This window comes from Oncorhynchus kisutch, linkage group LG4 (genome assembly GCF_002021735.2).
Source record: "Oncorhynchus kisutch isolate 150728-3 linkage group LG4, Okis_V2, whole genome shotgun sequence".
Lineage (NCBI taxonomy): Eukaryota > Metazoa > Chordata > Actinopteri > Salmoniformes > Salmonidae > Oncorhynchus > Oncorhynchus kisutch.
In genome coordinates this window covers 32,123,239-32,143,691 of record NC_034177.2, presented here as the reverse complement: position 1 = coordinate 32,143,691, position 20,453 = coordinate 32,123,239, and the positions used below count along the sequence as shown (strand labels likewise).

General features: G+C 43.0%; 1 protein-coding gene across 4 annotated transcripts in view; it reads left to right on the top strand.

The window, feature by feature from the left end:
* LOC109889397 (protein FAM107B) overlaps positions 1-20,453 on the top strand; it is a 64,818-nt gene that overhangs the window by 19,302 nt on the left and 25,063 nt on the right. Inside the window, exon 1 of one of the 4 annotated variants that reach the window (XM_020480808.2) lies at positions 18,397-19,151. The exons of 1 other annotated variant lie outside the window; for it this stretch is intronic. Coding sequence is in view for 1 of the 3 variants with exons in the window: in XM_020480806.2 (XP_020336395.1) it covers positions 19,532-19,550 (19 nt within the window). In the remaining 2 variants the exon portion in view is untranslated. Of the gene's footprint in view, positions 1-18,396; positions 19,551-20,453 lie in introns of those variants that run through there. 2 more of the 4 variants (XM_020480807.2, XM_020480806.2) reach the window with 2 other exon arrangements.

Here is a 20,453-nt window from a genome sequence, read left to right as displayed (position 1 = left end):
GTAAAACATCACTGCAGTGTTCCTCACCTGGCTTACTGTAAAACATCACTGCAGTGTTCCTCACCTGGCTTACTGTAAAACATCACTGCAGTGTTCCTCACCTGGCTTACTGTAAAACATCACTGCAGTGTTCCTCACCTGGCTTACTGTAAAACATCACTGCAGTGTTCCTCACCTGGCTTACTGTAAAACATCACTGCAGTGTTCCTCACCTGGCTTACTGTAAAACATCACTGCAGTGTTCCTCACCTGGCTTACTGTAAAACATCACTGCAGTGTTCCTCACCTGGCTTACTGTAAAACATCACTGCAGTGTTCCTCACCTGGCTTACTGTAAAACATCACTGCAGTGTTCCTCACCTGGCTTACTGTAAAACATCACTGCAGTGTTCCTCACCTGGCTTACTGTAAAACATCACTGCAGTGTTCCTCACCTGGCTTACTGTAAAACATCACTGCAGTGTTCCTCACCTGGCTTACTGTAAAACATCACTGCAGTGTTCCTCACCTGACTTACTGTAAAACATCACTGCAGTGTTCCTCACCTGGCTTACTGTAAAACATCACTGCAGTGTTCCTCACCTGGCTTACTGTAAAACATCACTGCAGTGTTCCTCACCTGGCTTACTGTAAAACATCACTGCAGTGTTCCTCACCTGGCTTACTGTAAAACATCACTGCAGTGTTCCTCACCTGGCTTACTGTAAAACATCACTGCAGTGTTCCTCACCTGGCTTACTGTAAAACATCACTGCAGTGTTCCTCACCTGGCTTACTGTAAAACATCACTGCAGTGTTCCTCACCTGGCTTACTGTAAAACATCACTGCAGTGTTCCTCACCTGACTTACTGTAAAACATCACTGCAGTGTTCCTCACCTGGCTTACTGTAAAACATCACTGCAGTGTTCCTCACCTGGCTTACTGTAAAACATCACTGCAGTGTTCCTCACCTGGCTTACTGTAAAACATCACTGCAGTGTTCCTCACCTGGCTTACTGTAAAACATCACTGCAGTGTTCCTCACCTGGCTTACTGTAAAACATCACTGCAGTGTTCCTCACCTGGCTTACTGTAAAACATCACTGCAGTGTTCCTCACCTGACTTACTGTAAAACATCACTGCAGTGTTCCTCACCTGGCTTACTGTAAAACATCACTGCAGTGTTCCTCACCTGGCTTACTGTAAAACATCACTGCAGTGTTCCTCACCTGGCTTACTGTAAAACATCACTGCAGTGTTCCTCACCTGGCTTACTGTAAAACATCACTGCAGTGTTCCTCACCTGACTTACTGTAAAACATCACTGCAGTGTTCCTCACCTGATTTACTGTAAAACATCACTGCAGTGTTCCTCACCTGGCTTACTGTAAAACATCACTGCAGTGTTCCTCACCTGGCTTACTGTAAAACATCACTGCAGTGTTCCTCACCTGGCTTACTGTAAAACATCACTGCAGTGTTCCTCACCTGGCTTACTGTAAAACATCACTGCAGTGTTCCTCACCTGACTTACTGTAAAAAGCTAAACAAAAGATTGATTACTGCACTTCTATATTTCCATCAACCCTGTCTTGTGGATTTGGCCAAAGGTTCTCATCCACATCACAATGGATGTTTTCATTAGCCAAACATCTTGGGAAGAATCTTCGGGCATGGCGAATCCAGGACAGACACTGGTCTGCCGTGATGTCATTGCATGCGTCATCCATAGCGAAGGGTGGCTTGTTCGTGAGGGAGCCTATCATATACCTCCCACCTCCATGTGGACAGAAATTCCTCAACCGGGTTAAGGAAAGGAGAGTATGGGATAAGCACAGGGTGGTCAATTGTGGATGGGCCTGAAACCATGCTTGCACCATTTGAGCATGGTGGAACCTGACATTATCCCACACAATGACATAGGTCATGCCATCAGCTCTACAGACCTGATTTAGCTCATCAAGGACTGTTACATTCGAACAGCGAATCATGTGGCTGCCTGCAACTCAATATATAGAGTATATAGAGTAGAGAGTAAAACGGTGGTGTGCAGAAGGGCATCTCTTAACGTACAACACCGTGAATAATTCAGTCTTTTGTGGAGGCAAAAGGGGGTCCTACCCAGTACTAGAAGGTGTACTTAATAAAGTGGCCGGTGAGTGTACAGTAATGTCAAATCTGAAAACATGGTCTGGAAAAGTGGTACATGGGACCATAGAAACAGTGTCTGATAAAGAATGATGATGAAATATTACATCCATAGATAATGTAGTCCAATTGGTTCATGTTCCACAGTACGTCTGGCGTTACGTCTGGAGGTAACCTGCCACCATCCCTATGGAACATTTCGGGGATCATTTATTTCAGCTCACGAAACATGTTACGTTTATATTTTTGTAATACAATACTTTGATGTTGTTGTGTCATTTTGAACAGGTGATTTTAGTTCAATGAACAAATGATCTTAGCTTTATGTGTATTGTATCCAAGCAATTGGAAAAAGTGTTAGAGTTTTGAAAATTTGCATTTTGCTCATTGGATGTGGCTTTTGTGTCTAGAGGGTTAGTGCCAAAGTGATTGTAAAATAACTGTATCTATCCTGATTGCCTAGTCATTTTTACCCCTCCTTCAAGTACATATTACCTCAATTACCTCATCTACCGCGTATCCTGACCATTGAATTGGGACCGGTACTCCTTGTATAGACTCGCTATTGTTCATTTATTATGTTACTATTTCCTTGTTTATCTTTTGCAAATATCTCCGCCATTTTAACTCTGCATTGTTGGGAAAAGGCTGGTAAGTAATCATTTCACGGTAAAGTCTACACCTGTTGTATTTGGCGAATGTGACAAATATAACTGATTAAATTGATTTTCTTTCACACCCATCTACACCCCAATGACAAAGTGAAAACAAGATTTAGACATTTTTTGAAAATGTACTGAAAATTAAATACAGAAATATCTCATTTACATAAGTATTCTTACCCCTGAGTCAATACTTTGTAGAAACACATTTGGTAGTGATTACAGCTGTGAGCCTGTGTAAGTCTAAGAGCTTTCCACACCTGGATTGTGCAACATTTGCCCATTATTCTTTTCAAATGTCTTCAAGCTCTGTCAAATTGGTTGTTGAACATTGCTAGACAACCATTTTCAGGTCTTGACATCATTTTTTAAGTAGATTTAAGTGAAAACTGTAACTCGGCCGCACAGGAACATTCACTGTCTTCTTGGTAAACAACTCCAGTGTAGATTTTACATTGTGTTTTAGGCTATTGTGCTTAGGTCCTTTATATTTATTTTTTATCCTGAAAAACTCCCCAGTCCTTAACGATTACAAGCATACTTATAACATGATCCAGACACCACTATTCTTGAAAATATTGAGAGTGGTACTCAGTAATGTGTTGCATTGGATTTGCCCCGAACATAAAACTTTGTATTCAGGACAAAAAGTGAATTGCTTTAGCATATTTTTTTGTCTGTATTACTTTAGTGCCTTGTTGCAAACAGGATGGATGTTTTGGAATATTGTTATTCTGTACAGGCTTCCTACTTTTCACTCTGTCAATTAGGTTAGTATTGTGGAGTAACTACATTGTTGTTGATCCATCCTCAGTTTTCTCCCATAACAGCCATTAAACTCTGTAACTGTTTTAAAGTCACCATTGGCCTCGGTTTCCATTGGCCTCGGTTTCTATCCTCTCTGGCAACTGAGTTAGGAAGGACGCCTGTATCTTTGTATCGACTGGGTGTATTGATACACCATCCAAAGTGTCATTAATAACTTCACCACTCTCAAAGGGATATTCAATATCTGATTTATTTTTAACCATCTACTAATAGGTGCCCTTCTTTGCGAGACATTATAAAACCTCCCTGGTCTTTGTGGTTGAATCTGTTTGAAATTCACTGCTCAAATGAGGGACCTTACAGATAATTGTATGTGTGTGGTACATAGATGAAGGAGTCATTCAAACATTGTTTTAAACACTATTATGACACACAGAGTGAGTCCATACAGCGTATTATGTGACTTGTTCAGCACATTTTTACTCCTGAACTTATTTAGGCTTGTTATAACAAAGGAGTTGAATACTTATTGACACAATACATTTTTGCCTTTTATTTTTAATAAATGTTTAAATATTTTGAAAAACATAGTTTCACTTTGACATTATGGGGTATTGTGTGCAACGTTTTCACTTCACTTGCTAATAACTTCATATTAAGGACCAAAAGCAGTATGTCATGACAACCATATGGTTTTGACCTTCTATTAACTGAACAGTACTATATTCTGAGAGGAGCAGAGAGAGTAACTTTCACTCACAGGATGACAACCCCGTTACCGTGGTTTAAGATAAGCATCATTTGCTGTTTAAAGAAAAGTCTCTTGACTGAGGAACAACAGGTCGAGCTGAAATGGTGGCTGGATTGGAGTCAGTGGAGGGATATACACCACATGGAAAACATGTATTTGATGTGTTTATGATACCATTCCATTTACTCCATTCCAGACATTATTGTGAGCCGTCCTCCCCTCAGCAGCCCCCACTGACATACAGAAGGGGCCAAGACACACAGTGGAAACACAGCCTGCCAGGCAACAGTAGATTACCCCAGTGAGAATGGAACAGTATTTACAGCCAGGAACAAATACATCCGACAGATTCACTATTCTGCATCCTTACAGTAGACATTACTGTAAAGGTCAGGAGAGGCTACTACTTAAATAACTGTCACCATGGACACTTAAATGGCTTGATTGTATGGGCAATGGTATCAACAATGTTTTTTCAGAGTTACCAATTGAAGAGTTTAATTCCAAAACGCTATATACATATTCTGAAATGAATTATGAAAGAGATTATTGTGTTTATTCTTTATCTAATCATGGCATGGGATTGTTCAATGACAGACATGTATTTGTTTAAAATCTAGCCTATTACTGAATGATATAATTTCAAAGACAAATACTATTTGTTGCAAAATGCTATAATTTCACCTCACTCTCAGAGAAATAAGTAGTACTGCTAGATTTTACATAGTCAAATGTAAAAAAAAAAACTAAAATGTTGATAAAGAAATGTACAAATTATACATTTGTGACATCAATATTAAAAAATGTTGACAAAATAATTTCATACAGTAGTACGCGATCTGTATGTAAAACATTTACATTTGCCATTTTAGTCATTTAGCAGATGCTCTTATCCAGAGAGACTTACAGTAAGTGCATTCATCATACCGTTTTTATCACTTTGGTACTATTTTCACAAGTATGTGGTTCATTTTCACAAGTACAATACTCCAAACTGGTCACACTTGTAACACAGCCAGTCTTTCATTCAAAACCCATAATTTTCCAGTCATTTTGATTGAAACCATCTCTTACCACACAGCCATTGATTCTGTCACAGTGAGCTGAGTGGGCATTCTATGTTTCATGTCTAGTTTGTCTATTTCTATGTCTGGCCTGATATGGTTCTCAATCAGAGGCAGGTGTTAGTCATTGTCTCTGATTGGGAACCATATTTAGGTAGCCTGGGTTTCACTGTGTGTTTGTGGGTGATTGTTCCTGTCTCTGTGTTTTCACCAGATAGGGTTGTTTCGGTTTTCGTTACGTTTCCACGTTTGTTTTTGTATTGATTCGTGTTTTACGTTTGTTGATTAAACATGGATCGCAATCTACACGCCGCATTTTGGTCCGACTCTCCTTCACCAAAAGAGAACCGTTACAGAATCACCCACCTTAACAGGACCAAGTGGCGTGGTAACAGGCAACAGCAGCAGCAGGAGCAGCGTGACAACGGGCAACAGCAACAGCGGCGCAATGAGGATTGGACATGGGACGATATATTGGATGGCAAGGGTTGCTACACATGGGAGGAGATCTTGGCGGGAAGGGATTGCCTTCCATGGGAACAGGTGGAGGCAGCGAGGAGAGCAGAGGCAGCCGGAGAGAGGAGCCGGCGATATGAGGGAACACGGTTGGCAAGGAAGCCCGGGAGTCAGCCCCCAAAATTTCTTGGGGGTGCTCACAGGGAGTATGGCTACGCCAGGTAGGAGACCTGCGCAAACTCCCTGTGCTTACCGGGGGGCTAGGTGTCCCCAGTGCGGGTGCATAGCCCGGTGCGGTATATTCCAGCTCCGCGTATCGGCCGGGCTAGATTGAGCGTCGAGCCAAATGCCATGAAGCCGGCTCTACGCATCTGGTCTCCAGTGCGTCTCCTTGGGCCGGCTTACATGGCACCAGCCTTGCGCTCGGTGTCTCCGGTTCGCCTGCATAGCCCAGTGCGGGCTATTCCACCTCGCCGCACTGGCAGGGCGACCGAGAGCATTCAACCAGGTAAGGTTGGGCAGGCTCGGTGCTCAAGAGCTCCAGTGCGCCTGCACGGTCCGGTCTATCCAGTACCACACCCCAGCCCTCCGGTAGCAGCTCCCCGCACCAGGCTTCCTGTGCGTGTTCTCGGTCCAGTACCACCAGTGCCAGCACCACGCATCAGGCCTACAGTGCGCCTAGCCTCTCCTGCGCTGCCGGAGTCTCCTGCCTGTTTAGCGCAGCCAGAGCTGCCAGCCTGCATGGAGCAGCCAGAGCTGCCAGCCTGCATGGAGCAGCCAGAGCTGCCAGCCTGCATGGAGCAGCCAGAGCTGTCAGTCTGCATGGAGCAGCCAGAGCTGCCAGCCTGCATGGAGCAGCCAGAGATGCCAGTCTGCATGGAGCAGCCAGAGCTGCCAGTCTGCATGGAGCTGCCAGTCTGCATGGAGCAGCCAGAGCTGCCAGTCTGCATGGAGCAGCCAGAGCTGCCAGTCTGCATGGAGCAGCCAGAGCTGCCAGTCTGCATGGAGCAGTCGGAGATGTCAGTCTGCATGGAGCAGCCAGTCTGCAAGGAGCCGCCAGAGCCGCCAGTCAGCATGGAGCCGCCAGAGCCGCCAGTCAGCATGGAGCCGCCAGAGCCGCCAGTCAGCATGGAGCCGCCAGAGCCGCCAGTCAGCATGGAGCAGCCAGAGCCGCCAGTCAGCATGGAGCAGCCAGAGCCGCCAGTCAGCATGGAGCAGCCAGAGCCGCCAGTCAGCATGGAGCAGTCAGAGCCGTCAGTCTGCCAGGATCCGCCAGTCAGCCAGACTCTTCCAGATCCGCCAGACTCTTCCAGGTCAGCCAGAGTCTTCCAGATCCGCCAGTCAGCCAGACTCTTCCAGATCCGCCAGTCAGCCAGACTCTTCCAGGTCAGCCAGACTCTTCCAGATCCGCCAGTCTGCCAGACTCTTCCAGATCCGCCAGTCTGCCAGACTCTTCCAGATCCGCCACACTCTTCCAGATCCGCCAGTCAGCCAGGATCTGCCAGAGCTTTCCTCCTCTCCTGTGCTGTCGGAGTCTGAAGAGCCCTTCTGTCCCGAGCTGCCCTTCTGTCCCGAGCTGCCCCTCTGTCCCGAGCTGCCCCTCTGTCCCGTGTTATTAAGTAGGGTTGCCGTGGCTAGGAGGTCACGGAAGCGGACAAGGTGGGGGAAGACTACGGTGAAGTGGGGGCCACATCCAGCACCAGAGCCGCCACCGCGGACAGATGCCCACCCAGACCCTCCCCTATAGGTTCAGGTTTTGCGGCCGGAGTCCGCACCTTGGGGTGGGGGGGGGGGGGGGGGGGGGGGTACTGTCACACCCTGACCATAGTTTGCTTTGTATATTTCTATGTTTTGGCTGGTCAGGGTGTGAGCTGACTGGGCATTCTATGTTTCATGTCTAGTTTGTCTATTTCTATGTCTGGCCTGATATGGTTCTCAATCAGAGGCAGGTGTTAGTCATTGTCTCTGATTGGGAACCATATTTAGGTAGCCTGGGTTTCACTGTGTGTTTGTGGGTGATTGTTCCTGTCTCTGTGTTTTCACCAGATTTCGTTACGTTTCCACGTTTGTTTTTTTGTAGTTTTTGTATTGATTCGTGTTTTACGTTTGATTAAACATGGATCACAATCTACACACCGCATTTTGGTCCGATTCTCCTTCACCAAAAGAGAACCGTTACAGATTCAAAATATAAGTTTATTGTGAAATATAATGAGTACATTGGTTTAATCACCAAAACACAACATAATGATATCTTTCAATTGAGTCATTTTAACTACCAGTTAATCCAATCGCAAACAATCCAAGATATGTGTTTCAAATCCCCCTTACAAGTGCTGAAAGTAATATGCTACAGTACTGTCACTTGCAGTAGATTAAACAGTTTTCACATTCGGCACACAAATCTATAATTTCTATGAAATCTATCCAATGTGTGATCAATGAACACATCCTGCTACAATCTTTCATGCAAATACAGTTGAAGTCAGAAGTTTACATACACCTTAGCCAAATACATTTAATATCCATTTTTCACAATTCCTGACATTAAATCCGAGTAACAATTCCCTGATTTAGGTCAGTTAGGATCACCACTTTATTTTAAGAATGTGAAATGTCAGAATAATAGCAGAGAGAATGATTTATTTCAGCTTTTATTTCTCTCATCACATTCCCTGTTGGTCAGAAGTTTACATACACTCAATTATTATTTGGTAGCATTACCTTTAAATTGTTTAACTTGGGTCAAACATTTCCGGTAGCCTTCCACAAGCTTCCCACAATAAGTTGGGTGAATTTTGTCCCATTCCTCCTGACAGAGCTGGTGTAACCGAGTCAAGTTGTAGGACTTTTTTCTCGCTCACACATTTTCAGTTCTGCTCACAAATGTTCTATAGGATTGAGGTCAGGTCTTTGTGGTGACCACTCCAATACCTTAACTTTGTTGTCCTTAAGCCATTTTGCCACAACTTTGGAAGTATGCTTGGGGTCATTGTCCATTTGGAAGACCCATTTGCGACCAAGCTTTAACTTCCTGACTGATGTCTTGAGATGTTGCTTCAATATATCCATTTCATTTTCCTCTCATGAGGCCATCTATTTTGTGCACCAGTCCCTCCTTCAGCAAAGCACCCCCACAACATGATGCTGCCCCCCCCCCGTAATTCATGGATGGGATGGTGTTCTTCGGTGGTGTTCCTCCCCTTTTTCCTTCAAACATAAAGATGGTCATTATAGCCAAACAGTTCTATTTTTGTTTCATCAAAAGTAAGATCTTTGTCCCCATGTGCAGTTGCAAACCGTAGTCTGGCTTTTTTATGAAGGTTTTGGAGCAGTGGCTTCTTCCTTGCTGAGCGGCCTTTCAGGTTACGTCGATATAGGACTCGTTTTACTGTGGATATTGATACTTTTGTACCCATTTCCTCGGGCATCTTCACAAGGTCCTTTGGTGTTGTTCTGGGATTGATTTTTCACTTTTCGCACCAAAGTATGTTCATCTCTAGGAGACAGAACGCATCTCCTTCCTGAGCGGTATGACGGCTCCGTGGTCCCATGGTGTTTATACTTGCTTTATATTGTTTGTACAGATGAACGTGGTACCTTTAGGCATTTGGAAATTGCTCCCAAGGATGAACCAGACTTGTAGAGGTCTGCAATTATTTTTCTGAGGTCTTGGCTGATTTATTTTAATTTTTTCATGATCTCAAACAAAGAGGCACTGAGTTTGAAGGTAGGCCTTGAAAGAAATCCACAGGTACACCTCCAATTGACTAAAATTATGTCAATTAGCCTTTCAGAAGCTTCTAAGGCTATGACATAGTTTTCTGGAATTTGAAAAATTACTTGCGTCATGCACAAAGTAGATATCCTAACCGACTTGCCAAAACTATAGTTTGCTAACAAGAAATGTATGGAGTGGTTGAAAAACTAGTTTTAATGACTCCAACCTAAGTGTATGTAAACTTCTGACTTCAACAGTCACCATCAAAGTTTGGACACACCTACTCATTCAAAGGTTTTTCTTTATTTTTACTATGTTCTACATTGTACATCCAAAAATGCAATCAGTAACTTTTGTGTTACCCAAACTCAGTAACGTAATCTGATTACATTTCGTTACTTTTAGATTACATTCCCTTTAAGAGGCATTAGAAGAAGACAAACATGTATGTTACCAACTGAACGACATCTATTGCAGGATAAATCAATGTTAAAGTTTACATAGCTGGGCATATAATGGATGTTAAATTTTACTTTATGGGTTGGTTATGTAGGCCTCTTCTAACCCATCGCTTACTACTACATATAATAATACGATTAAATTATATTAAAAAGTACATTAAAAACCCCAAAAGTCTGTCAAAATTCCAGTCATTCCAATAAATGTTAATCCCCTTGATTTTCAAGAATAGAACTTGGAAATATGGAAGTATAGATTAGCCAAATTGTTTTACCTGAGCAGGACCATAAAACTAAGGACTTATTAGCCAACTCTACTCTGTGGTTTATGATTTGTTGTCATGGAGGACTGATTGGGCTCATTGATTCGTGTTGATAAATAAATGCTGCGCTCATGGAATTACATGCTTTGAGCACTACTGGAATTTACATGTGAAAAATAAACGAATGCCATATGCTGCATTTGCTATTGGACTATAGTTTACCTTTTGTTGGTGACACTTTGATATCTTGATGATATGCAGCTGTTAAAAGGGCAAATCCACAGATGAAACTATAACAAAACGGCCGCCCCGCCTCTGTTTTGGTAAAAAGCTGAGGGATGGGCCTAGAGAAATGTAACCACTCTCAGATTTATAGACAGAGCTATAGATGCAAGGACTGACCATCCATAACATCCACAACAACCACAATCTGTAATGCACAAATAGCAAAATGAGAGAGCAGCAATGTGATTCACATCAATGCTCTATGTAGATATCAATAATATGTAGACTACACCACTGCTGTCATCCTTACATCCAAGCATTTATTCAAATAGAATCATCTTTGGATGCCAACAGCAGTTGCACCATTGGAAGACAGCTTGGACTGTAGCCTACAAAAACCTATTCCTGCTCTTTTCCCTCGAACCATCAAACACATTTGGTGTGCCATCGTAGTGGTCTCTGACTTGGGGTCAGACTTGCTCAGGTGGAACACAATTAAACGTGCACCTTTTTTCAATGCTGATTTGAATGTCATTGAGTAAACAAAGAAGTGTCAAAGAATTTAAAAGTAATCCTCAAAGCAATCATCTAGTTTTTCAAAAGTATCTGGAATCTGATTACAATATTTTTGCTGGTAACATAACGGATTACAGTTATCGGATTTTTAATAATATCTTACACCCAACCCTGGTAGTAACGGCAGGTAGTGGTTAGAGCATTGGAATAATAGCTGAAAGGTGGCAAGATCGAATCCCCTGAAGGTGGTTTGAGTCGTTCTGCCCCTGAACAAGGCAGTTAACCTATTGCTCCTAGGCTGTCATTGAAAATTGTTATTGAAAATAATAATTTGTTCTTAACTGATTTGCCCAGTTAAATAAAACATTTACAAAGTGTTAAACAAATCAAAATACTTTTAATATTTTAGATTCTTCAAAGTAGCCACCCTTTGCCTTGATGACAGCTTTGCACACGCTTGGCATTTTCTCATCCAGATTCGCCTGGAAAGCTTTTCCAACAGTCCTGAAGGAGTTCCTACATAGGCTGAGCACTTGTTGGCTGCTTTTCCTTCACTCTGCGGTCCAACTCATCCCAAACCATCTCAATTGGGTTGAGGTCGGGTGATTGTGGAGGCCAGGTCATCTGATGTAGCACTCCATCACTCACCTTCTTGGTCAAATAGCCCTTACACAGCCTGGAGGTGTGTTGAGTCATTGTCCTGTTGAAAAACAAATGATAGTCCCACTAAGTGCAAATAAGATGGGATGGCGTATCAATGCAGAATGCTGTGGTAGCCATTATGGTAAAGTATGCCTTAAATCCTAAATAAATCACTGACAGTGTGACCAGCAAAGCACCCCCACATCATCACACCTCCTCCTCCATGCTTCACTGTGGGAAACACACATGTAGAGCTCATCCGGTCACCTACTCTGCGTCTCACAAAGACATGGTTGTTGGAACCAAAAATCTCAAATTTGGACTAATCAGACCAAAGGACAGATTTCCACCGGTCTAATGTCCATTGTTTGTGTTTCTTCATCCACATCACAGTGAATGCCCTCATTGATCATGCACCGCAGGAAAAACCTTTGGGAATGACGAATCCAAGCTTGACATTGGTCTGCATTGATGTCATCTTATGCCCCATCCATGGCCAGAAGGAGGGTGGCATGCTTAGGGTGGCAGGCCCCCGAAACCATGTCTGAAACACCTCTGCATGTGGAACCTGACATTGTCACACAATGACATACACTAGATATATAAAGTATATGGACACCCCTTCAAATTTGTGGATTAGGCTCGGTCAGCCAAACCCGTTGCTGACAGGTGTATAAAATTGAGCACACGGTCATGCAATCTCCATAAAAATTGGCAGTAGAATGGCCTTAATGAAGAGTTCAGTGACTTTCAACATCGCACTGTCATAGGATGCCACTGCTAGAGCTGCCTGGTCGACTGTAAGTGCTGTTATTGTAAAGTGGAAATGTCTAGGAGCAACAACGGCTCAGCCTCGAAGTGGTAGGCTACACAAGCTCACAGAATGGGACCACCGAGTGCTGAAGCGCGTAGCACGTAAAAATAGTCTGTCCTCAGTTCCAAACTGCCTCTGCAAGTAACGTCAGCACAAATACTGTTCGTCGGGAGCTTCATGAAGTGTGTTTCCATGGCTGAGCAACCGCACAAAAGCCTAAGAACACCGGCTGTAATGGTGTAAAGCTCACCGCCATTGGACTCTGGACGAGTGGAAATGCGTACTCTGGAGTGATGAATCACTCTTCACCATCTGGCAGTCCGATGGACGAATCTGGTTTTGGCGGATGCCAGGAGAACGCTACCTCAACCCCATCAAACACCTTTGGGATGAATTGGAACAACGACTGTGAGCCAGTCCTAATTGCCCAACCTCACTAATGCTCTTGTGGCTGTATGGAAGCAAGTCCCCTCAGCAATGTTCCAACATCTAGACGAAAGCCTTCCCAGAAGAGTGGAGGCTGTTATTGCAGCCAAGGGGCGACCAACTACATATTAATACCCATGATTTTGGAATGAGATGTTCAATGAGCTGGTGTCCATACTTTTGGTCATATAGTGTCTGTGACCCCTTCACCTTGACAGGCCTGCTCAATTTTAGAGAGATATGCATCGATGTAGGATCCAAGTAATGGCTTACGTCCTACCACACCGTCTTTAGAGATAGCTAGTCACATGGAGATTTTTCCCCCACATTGTCTAGGCACTTGGATGGTCACCCGTTGGCCAATGTGGTTCCACCCAGGTTGAAGCCCGCTTCACCAATAAAGATACACTTGTTATGGTTCACAGCAGAATCAAGCACCATCACCCTCTAAAAACATGGCCACAGCTACCACCACAGGGTCTTCTGACAATTCTGAGGGTAGAGGACAGTATACTGTCAATAGATCATACTGTAAGAATCTATAACATGTCATTTACTGTGAATGTAATGGTAAAGCATAGTGCATGTCCTACAGACTTAAGGGTTTTCTTGATGAAATGTTCTCATGATCGAAAACAGTTGATATTTTCAGACTGGGGTAAACTAATCAGGCAGCCTCTGCCATGGTAAGGCCTCTTTTTACCACATGGTCAACGACGATGGGCAGCACTTCCTTAGACACAACAGTTCCCTGCCATCTGCCTCCTTCTCTCTGATGTCCACCTCTTTGACGGAGCCTATGCCCACCTCTTTGACCTCTTTGATGGGGCCCATGCCCACCTCTCTGACGGGCCCTTGTATAGGAGCTCTTTGATTTGTTCCTATCCCTTGCTGTGTATCCTGCACCATGTTGAAAGAAATTGCAAGTGTTCACATACCATCTTTTATATGGTGACCAATTGTGCTTACCACTATGTGAAATCAATTAGCAATAACAAGTAGTCATTTTGTATGGTTATCATGTATCATACATGTAATTTAGATGTTTATACTTTACAAACACACATTTTATTTCTGTAGTTCTCAAAATCCATATATAGTAGACCAACCAGTTTAAAATCTATTGGTTTACCAAGCAGTTAAGTGATTAACATTAAGCACAGTTGGATTAAGTGATCGTCAAGTATATTTAAACAAATGAGAAGTATTGTGAGTATTGCACTGTAAGGCAATTACTTTATGAAAGGTATTTGTAGATGAAACACTGATTAGGTTTGGTGAACAACTACAACACCGCCAAATGACTCCAACACCATCATTAAGTTTGCTGATGACACAACAGTGGTACAGTGGGCCTTATCACCGACAACGATGAGACAGCTTAAGGAGGTCAGAGACCTGGCCGTGTGGTGCAAGGACAACAACCTCTCCCTCAACATGATCAAGACAAAGAAGATGATTGTGGACTACAGGAAAAGTAGGCCCGAGCACGCCCCCATTCTCATCGACTGGGCAGTAGTGGAGCAGGTTGAGAGCTTCAAGTTCCTTGGCGTCCACATCATCAACAAACTAGCATGGTCCAAACACACCAAGACAGTAGTGAAGAGGGCATGACAAAACCTATTCCCCCTCAGGAGACTGAAAAGATTTGGCATGGGTCCTCAGATCCTCAAAACTTTTTACAGCTACACCATCGAGAGCGTCCTGACGGGTTGCATCACTGCCTGGTATGGCAACTGCTCGACCTCTGACCGCAAGACACAGAGGATAGTACGTACAGCCCAGTACATAACCAGTGACAAGCTTCCTTCCTCTATACCAGGCCCTAAAAATTGTCAAAGACTCCAGCCACCCTAGTCATAGAATGTTCTCTCTGCTACCGCATGGCACGTGGTATGGGAGCGCCAAGTCTAGGTCCAAGATGCTTCTAAACAGCTTCTACCCCCAAGCCATAAGACTCCTGACTCCTGAACAGCTAATCAAATGGCTACCCAGGCTATTTGCATTGACCCCCCCCCCCCAAGCAGGTACCCCCTGTATATAGCCCCACTATTATTATTTACTGCTGCACTTTAGTTATTTGTAATTCTTATCTCTTACTTTTTTAGGGATTTTCTTAAAACTGCATTGTTGGTTAAGGGCTTGTAAGTAAGCATTTCACTGTAAGGTGGCTGTTGTATTCGGCGCATTTGACAAATACAACATGATTTGATTTGAAAAAGTTACTGTGTGATGTATAGCCTTTTTGCTGATCTATTTTGAGATTTGTACAAAGAGTTGTGAAATTCTACCACATACTTGTGAAAATAGTACCAAAGTGATTAAACAAAACTGTAAGATAACTTGGTGAGACAACCACATACCAGAGTAAAATATACGAGATACAAACATACCATTCCAGCTAAACAATGGACATATAGAATTGTCATACACATTTAAAATCTATGAATAAAAAATCTGAGAACAGTAATATTTGACATACTCATGAAGGTACCCATAGGCAATCGTTTCTGATGAAAAAACTCAAATGTGACAAATGTGTGGATATAGCATTTTGGAAACAAACTCTTCAATGTTGATAAATGATTTTAATAAGTATGACGAAGTACCCATTGATATACTGTATATCTAGTAATAAATAATAGGTAAATACCAGTTAACTTCAGAATCATCTTATATAGTGCAACCCATTGCATTTCAACCAACTACCATTGAAACCACATAAAAAAAAAGTTCCCCAAACTTCCCTTTAACCACCGAGCCTTACCCCTGAACGGAAGCAGTTAACAGATGTGTGTGATAAGGCCTTTGATCAGTGGCATGCTTACTTTCCTACACATACCCGTTTCCATGACAATCCACAACTGAAAATAAAGTTACGCAAGTCTTTTTATTTAACCTTTCTTTAACCAGGTTTGTGAGGAATTAACAATGACTACATGGCAAGACTACTGTATGAAGGCCGAACTGACTGAATTGTATTCTGGGTCGTCTGTGCAACACAATATAGATTTAGCCTACTGAGCTAAAGTCTAGGCATTAGTATTGGGAGCTAATGCATGTCTTCAGGTTTCAGGTAAGCTTACTCATCACGCAAACAAATCTGTTACAGTGCAAAGAATGCAAACACTTTAGCCAGAAGCTATGCTTGTTTGCAATACAATATCAATGAATACATGCTCTCAATGATTAGTCATAGTTCTACTTGCTCTCATGATTAATCATATTCATAACTATGAACTTACACTGTAAAAGCAGTGTTTAATTCCTATGATGTTACTCAGTCTCTCTCTGTCTCCATCTGTTTCCTGAATGATGGGAGGCTGCAGTAACAGTGGTCTCTGGTGGGAGTGTCGTCTCTGTCAGTGGTGACCCCTGTCTTGACCAATTGTACTGTACATACACACAAACACACACACACACACACACACACACACACTCGTGGGTTCACATATTGTATGTATGTGGATGATGTGTATAGACAGTATGGACAGTATATTATTAGAAAAGGTGTGTACAGCAGTAGTTATATAGGATGAGCCATGACTAGAATACAATATATACATACAGTGGCTTGCGAAAGTACTCATCCCCCTTGGCATTTTCCCTATTTTGTTGCCTTACAATCTGGATTTGAAATAGATTTTTTGGGGGTTTGTATCATTTGATTTACACAACATGCCTAACACTTTGAAGATGCAAAATATTTTTTTATTGTGAAACAAACAAGAAATAAGACAAAAAAAAACAGAAAACTTGAGCGTGCATAATTATTCACCCCCCCAAATCAATAGTCAATGTAGAGCCACCTTTTGCAGCAACTACAGCTGCAAGTCTATTGGGGTATGTCTCTATAAGCTTGGCACATCCAGCCACTATGATTTTTGCCCATTCTTCAAGGCAAAGCTGCTCCGGCTGGATGGGTTCCGATGGTATACAGCAATCTTTCAGTCATACCACAGATTCTCAATTGGATTGAGGTCTGGGCTTTGACTAGGCTATTCCAAGACATTTGAATGTTCCTCCTTAAACCACTCAAGTGTTGCTTTTGCAGTATGCTTAGGGTCATTGTCCTGCTGGAAGGTGAACCTCTGGCCCAGTCTCAAATCTCTGGAAGACTGAAACAGGTTTCCCTCAAGAATTTACCTGTATTTAGCCCCATCCATCATTCCTTCAATTCTGACCAGTTTCCCAGTCCCTGCAGATGAAAAACATCCCCACAGCATGATGCTGCCACCACCGTGCTTCACTGTGTGATGGTGCTCTCGGGGTGATGAGAGGTGTTGGGTTTGTGCCAGACATAGCGTTTTCCTTGATGGCCACAAAGCTCAATTTTAGTCTCATCTGACCAGAGTACCTTCTTCCACATGCCGTTAGTCTCATTTGACCAGAGTACCTTCTCCCACATGCCGTTTGGCGAACACCAAATGTGTTTGCTTTTTTCTTTCTTAAGCAATGGCTTTTTTCTGGCCACTCTTCCATAAAGCCCAGCTCTGTGGAGTATATGGCTTAAAGTGGTCCTATGGACAGATACTCCAATCTCTGCTGTGGAGCTTTGCAGCTCCGTGGTTATCTTTGGTCTCTTTGTTACCTCTCTGATTAATGCCCTCGTTGCCTGGTCCGTGAGTTTTGGTGGGCGGCCCTCTCTTGGCAGGTTTGCTGTGGTGCCATATTCTTTAAATTTTTAATAATGGATGTAATGGTGCTCCGTGGGATGTCCAAAGTTTTGGAGATTTTTTAGTAACCCAACCCTGATCTGTACTTCTCCACAACTTTGTCCCTGACCTGTTTGGAGAGATCCTTGGTCTTCATGGTGCTGCTTGCTTGGTGGTGTCCCTTGCTTAGTGGTGTTGCAGACTCTGGGGCCTTTCAGAACCTGTGTATATATACTGAGATCATGTGACAGATCATGTCACACTTAGATTGCACACAGGTGGACTTTATTTAACTGACTAACGTGACTTCTGAAGGTAATTGGTTGCACCAGATCTTATTTAGGGACTATAATAACAAAGGGAGTGAATACATATGCATGCACCCCTTTTCAGTTTTTTATCATTTACATTTTTTAAAACAAGTTATATTTTTCATTCCACTTCACAAATGTCTACTATTTTGTGTATGTCGATTAAATGAAATCCAAATAAACATCCATTTAAATTACAGGTTGTAAAGCAACAAAATAGGAAAAACGCCACAGGGATGAATTTTGCAAGGCACTGTATAAAGTGGGTAAAACAGTATGTAAACATTATTAAAGTGACCAGTGTTCACTGAGTATGTACATAGGGCAGTAGTCTCTAAGGTGCAGGGTAGAATACAGGGTGGTCGCCGGCTAGTAGTCTTAGCAGAGTTGCCAGAAGTTCCTGTTTTCAGGGGAAATGGAGAGAGAGCCTGGGACTCAACTTCTGCTTTTGGACGTTAAAAAGGTTAGCCGGCAAGTGACAGTGTCTAAGGTTCAGGACACGGTACTGGGCAGAGGTTGGCTAGTGATGACTATATAACAGTCTGATCATGACCTGGAGATAGAAGCTCTTTATCAGTCTCTCTGTCCCAGTTTTGATGCACCTGTTCTCTCTCCGCCTTCTAGATGGCAGCAGGGTGAACATGCCATGGCTCGAGCGGCTGAGGGCCTTGATGATCTTCTTGGCCTTCCTGTGACACCGGGTGATACAGCCTGATAGAATGCTCTCGATTGTGCATCTGTAGACATTTGTGAGAGTCTTAGGAACCAAGACACATTTCTTCAGCCTTCTGAGGTTGAAGAGGCCCAGTTGCACCTTCTTCACCACTCTGTCAGTGTGAAGCAACCATTCCAGTTCCTCAGTGATGTACACATCGAGGAACTTGTAGCTTTTGAACCTCTCCTCTGCAGCTAGTTGATGTGGATGGGTATCGGTTGGTACATGTATGTATCGGATCTCTATGTGTGTGTGTCTCTCTGTACGTCTCCTAGACCCAGCCACAGCCGCTCGCTACCCTGCCACACCCCGTTAAGAGCTCGGGGCAGAAAGAGAAAGAGAGGAGGAGCATGACATCATATTGGCCCGCCCATCCGGCATTCATTTAAATGTTCTATGGGCCGAATGTGTATGTAGGGCAGTTGAACAGTTTCATAGAAGCACAAAATCTGATTCGCAGACACACCTAAACGGAGAAGTGATCTGGAGAAGCACTGATGAGGCTCAAAACCACTTTGCCCTTTTAATTATTTAACTAGTCGACTTGGAGAAGTAGCGTCGGGATCGATTTTAGGTATGTATGTGTATGTTTTCGTTTTGTCTGTCTGTTTCAGTTGTGTCTGTTTCATGAGCGCACACACAAAGCAGCGTGTGTGCTTTGGCTATAGCCTATCCATCGGGCCTGTAGTGCCCGATTTAATCATCTAGATTTGTTAGATTTTCTTGAAACAACGCCGCCCTGATAAGAAGTGTTCAATTTGAGGCTATAGAAACGGAGATATTGCGAAACAGAAACTCGGGAGTCATTGTTGCTTTAAAAGCGCATATTGTTTCGCTAACGGGACAGTGAAGAAAGAAGCAGAAGAGATTCAGAATAAGACCGTTGTTTCGCCCATCTGTCTACCTCCAATCAATCCAGTCATTATCAACTTCAGGACTTTAACCAATGAGTTTATGGAACCTGTTGGAGAAAGTAAGATGCCCTAGACTTATTGAAATCGTATGAATCAATGTGTGTGAGTGATTTATTTAACTATTTGACATAATTTACAGATTGGTTTATAGGCTATACACATTGTCACTGAAGTGGGCTACCTACATCATCTTAGTTGCCTTTTGTTAGTTTTGAGTTGGATAGCTGAGGTCTGAGTAAACAATTGGGTATGAGATTGTATCAGTGTGTACAGCATAGACAGGCAGTGATGAATCACTCTGTTCTGCAGGTCTGGAGCACATGGCCCTAGTCTTCTTTGACACACTGACCTTTCACTGTCAACCAGAGAGACATGACACTCCTGGTGTGTGTGTACCCTATGTCTTGTGTCTGTGACATTTGATCTTTTATGCAATCAGACTTGTCCCTGTGGTCAGTTATAGCGTAGGGGTTCTAATGACTGATAGCTAGCTACCTTTTTGTCAAACTTTAACCACACTCAACCCAGATATCTCATATGTACTAGACAGATCTGTAGCATAGCCCAGTGGGTACAGGAGAGAGATTCCATCTTGAAGGCCGTAAAGTATTATATTCCACAGATAGTAGTTGGAGTATACATGCATTCGGAACTCAGAAGTAAATCTTGCTTGCAATGCCAAAAGTTTGTGTAAGTTATTGGGTCAGAGAGGAAGTCATTGTCTTGAGTCATTTCTCAGAACTTCACTTTCAGTAATCAACTGCCGGAGAGGGGTGGAAGAGAGGAGCTGAGTGAAAGAGAGCTACAGTACATGTAAATAAGAAATACAGAATATGAATGTGTAAATTGCACAGAGTTGAGAGTGAGTGAGGATGAGGGGAAAGGCCCAACACGTGGTAGTCATTTAGAAATGAATTTACTGAACGCTTTACATCTGTTTTCTGATCTTTGAACTGCCCTTC